General features: G+C 56.8%; 1 protein-coding gene across 1 annotated transcript; it reads right to left on the bottom strand.

The window, feature by feature from the left end:
• Positions 1–34: 34 nt before the first annotated feature.
• On the bottom strand, positions 35–4,875 carry PTSG_06680 (uncharacterized protein; the record flags this gene model as incomplete). The annotated part of the gene is made up of 14 exons (XM_004992013.1): positions 35–163; positions 356–562; positions 746–844; positions 1,113–1,193; positions 1,399–1,482; positions 1,754–1,807; positions 1,952–2,029; positions 2,242–2,307; positions 2,435–2,491; positions 2,721–2,848; positions 3,093–3,309; positions 3,543–3,674; positions 3,980–4,552; positions 4,843–4,875. 14 exons carry the CDS (start codon positions 4,873–4,875, stop codon positions 35–37), a joined length of 1,938 nt encoding a protein of 645 aa, XP_004992070.1.
• Positions 4,876–5,000: the final 125 nt, after the last annotated feature.

The raw sequence follows: 5,000 nt of genomic DNA, 5'->3' as shown, positions 1-5,000 counted from the left end.
AGACCCAGCAGCAGAGCAGCAGCAGCATCATCATCTAGTCCTCGTCATTCGTCTCGCTTTCCTCCATCGCTGTACCGTTCTGCTTCTGCTGTTCGTGCGCCATTGCCACTCGCGTTCCATGCACCGGCACGTCCACGATCCCAGCCAGCTTTGCTTCCAACGCCTTCAAACAACAACAAAACACACGCACATCACAGCACGTGAGTGCAGGCGCCAGTCAACAGGACAACAGGCAAGCAAGAGTACGGACACAGCAAACTAGCCCTCCAAAGGCCTTTCTCCCTCCCCTTCGATGACAACGCCGCCGCACTCGCGCTCTGCGTCTCCCTTCTTCTCATCCGTCATTGCTGTGCACCTCAACATCAATGGCGATATCAGCGCCGCTGCCGCCCTCAGACTGTTCAGGACCGTCATCGTCGCCTCCACGAGCCTGCTGGTGCTGGTGCTGGTGCTCGTCGTGGCTGCGCGCGCCGTCGCTTGTGTTGTCTGCACTGGGCGCCTCTCTGCTGGCAGGGCGGGAGCCGTGCTGCATCTGCTGCTCGCGGCGCAGAATGCCAAACATCTGATGGGATGCACGCGGTGTCGTGAAGGTGAGCTGACGTGGCCAATACGGAAAGGAGCGCAAGGCAAACGAATACAAACGGAGCACACGATGCGCCAGCGCCCGTGCAACAACAACTTCACCCGCACACACACCGCAAGAAGCCGTACTCCTGTACTCATCTCCGCACTCGAACACACTTACGATGGAGAGTTGTGACGACTGGTCGTGAAGGACTTGTGATGCCGCCTTCAGGGTCTCAGGTGGCGACGACAGCAACAACTCATGTACCGTCAGCGCAACCTGAAACGCACAAAACACATACACGTATATACACACGTGTTTGTGCGAAAACGTCAAGTGACGTCCCAGCGCTGAAGCACACACATGTGTACGTATGCACACACACATGTGTACGCATATGTACACACACACACACACGTGTACGCATATGTACACACACACACACACACACACACACACACACACGTGTACGCATATGTACACACACTCACACACACACACACACGCGCGCGCGCGCGTACACAATTACAGCTCGAATGTGCCCCACCTCCTTGTGCAGCGTTTCGCGATATCTGTACTCGTTGAAGTCCTTTGCCTGCCCAGTCGGTGTCAGCGTGGCCAACAGGGTCTGAAACAGCATGCAATGTGTAGCCCGTTCAGCTCACCATAGCATGCGTGCACAAAGACAAAAACAACACCACACGCGGTGGCACATCAACACGCGCACACACACACGCACGCACACACACACACACACACACACACACACACACACACACACACACACACAAAGCACGCAAAGTGGACAATTACAGGCATGCCGAGCCGAGTACCTCGAGTGCGGCGGCAAAGGCGTGCTGGTTGGTCCAGTCCGAGCGATCGAGCGAGCGCAGGGCACCGGCAGCGCCAATGCGCACCTACCGACGAGGAAAGGGAGGGGGGCGCCGTGGAGGCGTGATGTGTGCCAGACACATTCACGTGTGTGTGTGTGAATGCATGTGTGTGTGTGAATGCATGTGTGTGAATGCATGTGTGTGCATGCATGTGTGAGTGTGAATGCATGCATGCATGCATGTGTGAGTGTGAGTGTTAGTGATGATGACAAAGGACACATGTGCAACAGCGGCGATACTGCAGCGCCAGTCACGCGAGTGTGCTTCAACGGCTGTGTGGTCGCAGGCATCGCACCTTATAGTTGGAGTTGTGCTCGATGGTCCCAAGCAGCGTGTCCACCAGGTTTATCTGTGACAACCGCCCCCGCCCCCCCACCACACACACATGCACACAGTTAGCGCAATGAGGAGTGGTATGGCGGTTACCGCAAGTCGCAGCAAGTGAAAGGAGCACAGAAGTACCAGCGCGCATTGTGTGCACGTTCAAGCTCACCACAGCCTCAGGGGTGATGGCTTTGAGCTCCCGGTTGCGCAGAACGTTGCGTGCAGCGTGACACGCGTTCCATTGCACCTGTACCAAGGCAACAAGGCAACAACAGCCGTGATGAGGAACGAGAGGAAGAGAGATGACGAGAGAGAGTGTGTGTGCGCGCGCGCGTGTGTGTGCGTGTGCACATTTGTGCATGTGCGGATGTGCGCGTGTGTGCACGTGTGGGAGTGGACACATTTGGGGAAGCGCACGGGAGGAACCATGCGAGGGGGGGGGGAGGGCTCGTGTTGCACCTTCGGTGGGCGGCGGTGGGTGTTGTTGACGATGGCAGTGACGCACTTCTCAAAGAACAAGCGATCCTGTTCGGTGGCAAAATCGATGAGGAGTTGAGTGAGTGGAGGAGGACACACAAGGAACACACGCCGATGCAGATGGACCCAAACACGCTCATACACACGTGAAAACGGAGGGTGTCTGTGTGCGTACATCTGTGGGAAGGATGCGGGCCAGTTCGCCGACAGCCCGGAGCGCATTTGCCCGAATCTGTTGGCCCAGTAGGTGACACACACACGTGGGCGTGGTTGATGACATACACACGAACAGAGGTACGCAGACAGAGGTAAGCAGAATGGCAAGTCGAACCTCCCCCCTCACACACAGACACACACACAGACACAGACACAGAAACACACACACACACACACACCCACACACACACGCACACCCACACACGCACACGCACTCACAGACCTCCCCCCCCACACACACACACCTTGTCCTTGTCTTCGCAGAGGGCGAGAGAAAGGTCCAGAAGGCGATGCAACTGCTCTGCATTGACGATTCGGTTCAGGACGAGCTGTCCGAGGGAGCGCAGTGCACCCAGCGCATTGCAGTAGTTGCCTGCAAGCACACACGTGCGAGGGTGGGTCGACGCAGGTTGGAAGGGGGGGGGGGTTGACAGAACAAGGCAAGGAGGTCAAGGCGCGGCCGTTAAAAAAAAAAAAAAAAAAAAAAAAAAAAAAAAAAAAAAAATGGGCACACAAGCACAGCATTCGCACATACACGCACGCACACAGACACAATGTACATCACGCATAGACATAGACACACACACACACCCTCCCCAGCCCTTCCTAGTCCTTACCGAGGGCCCAGCTGGCGCGGACGCGAACAGTGATGTTGTCGTCCTGCGCTGCGCCAACGAGCGCGTCCACCATATCCGACATGAAGATGGCATCCTGCTGAAGGTGCGGATATGCCACCATTGATCCGAGTGCGCGCCCTGCCGCAGCCTTCACTGGCGGTGCCTGGTCCCGGCTCAGCCCGAGCAGAAGCACTTGGTAGTGGCGCTGCTTCCACGCCTGTCGTTTTTTATTTGGGGGGGGGGGGTGGTGCGCAGGCATATGTGTGGTGTGTGTGTGTGTGTGGGGGGGGGGGGGCGGGAGGCGTGCAGAGAAAGCACGGTGGGACATGCGCGCGTGTGTTCTGCTGGCCCTCATTGCAAAGCATCATCGTTCCTCGCGCCGAAATTGTACACCACAACACAACCACAGCACAAGTCGGCACAGCAAGCCCAAGCAAACGTATGTCCCACCTGAAGCCGGGCAAACACGCTGCTGCCGATGCTGGCCAAGCAGTCGCACGCACATGACCGCACAAACGGCACGTCGCTCTCAATACACTCCTGCAGGGCGCTCTCCGTGAATGCCTCCCAGAAGACAACCGCCTGAGATCGTGGTGGTGGCGGCAGTGGTGGTGGAGGAGGTGGGGTGAGTGTGTGTTGAGTTGAGCAGGTGCGAGATGGGTTGAGGCGGTTTGGGCTGAGAACCGGATGCAGGCGCACGTTGACATGAGTGTGCGTGTGTGTGTGTGTGAGCGTGTGTGAGCGTGTGTGTGTGTGAGCGTGTGTGAGTGTGTGTGAGAGCGTGTGTGAGCGTGTGTGAGCGTGCGTGCGTGTGTAGGTATGCCCGTATTTTGTGTCCGTAACTGCATCCACCACGCATGGTGATCGATCAGAGCAGCATCACGTACGCTGTGCTGTAGTTGTGGCGCCGTCTGCAGAAATCGTCCCAACTCCTCCACCAGCTTCAGCATGCGTGGGACCACAACCGCATTCAATCCCTCATCCTGTGACGAAACCACTTGCTGAGGCTGCACCTGCTGCTTCTTCGGCACCGATGCCACTTCGCCATCACCATCATCACCATCATCACCATCATCGCCCGCGTGTGCTGCCGTTGTGCCTGCCAGCTGCAGCAGCAAGTGCGAGAGCCGTGGCCAGAGATGGGTCAGGCCGCGCGGGTGGCGACACACGAGCGCCGTCAACGCTTGCAGGGCCTCAACCTGCACAGACGCTGGTGCTGATTGTGCTGATTGTGCTGATTGTGCTGGTGGTTTTGATGCTGATGGTGATGCCAATGGTTGGGTTGCCGATCCATATCTCAACAGGAGTGCCATGATGTCGTGTGCAGCGTCATCAGCGTCCGACTGCTGTTGCTTTTCGCTGCCGCGTGCATGTGCGCTGTCTGTACCGACACTGCTCTTGTCCCCTGGTGCCTCTGCTTCAGGCACACGCAGCAGTGGGGACAGCTGCACTTCTGCCAGCTGTAAGCACAGAAGCCGTGGTTGTGTAGTTGTGGAGGCGAAGGGAGAGACAAGGTGAGATGGATGCATGGCCGGTTACATACTGTGGAGAGACGTATCACCTGAGCCGAGTCGAGGATACACAGACAGACGCACAGACACACAGGCACACAAACACAGACACACAGACTCACAAACACAAACACAGACAGATACACACACCGACGCACAGGGCACAGATGCACAGACACAGGGCACACACACACACATACACACACACACACGCAGGCACACAAGCTCCTGTGCCCGACCGTTGAGGAGACGATGGCTGCAAACGTCTTCATAGCGGCGATTGCAGTTGTTTGGTCTGCGGAGGACGCAAGAAGAAGAAGAAGAAGAAGAAGAAGAAGAAGAAGAAGAAGAAGAAGAAGAAGAAGAAGAAGAAGAAGAAGAAGAAGAAGAAGAAGAA

The sequence above is a fragment of the Salpingoeca rosetta genome (assembly GCF_000188695.1).
Source record: "Salpingoeca rosetta unplaced genomic scaffold supercont1.18, whole genome shotgun sequence".
Taxonomy (NCBI): Eukaryota; class Choanoflagellata; order Craspedida; family Salpingoecidae; genus Salpingoeca; species Salpingoeca rosetta.
This window is presented reverse-complemented; position numbering and strand designations above follow the sequence as displayed.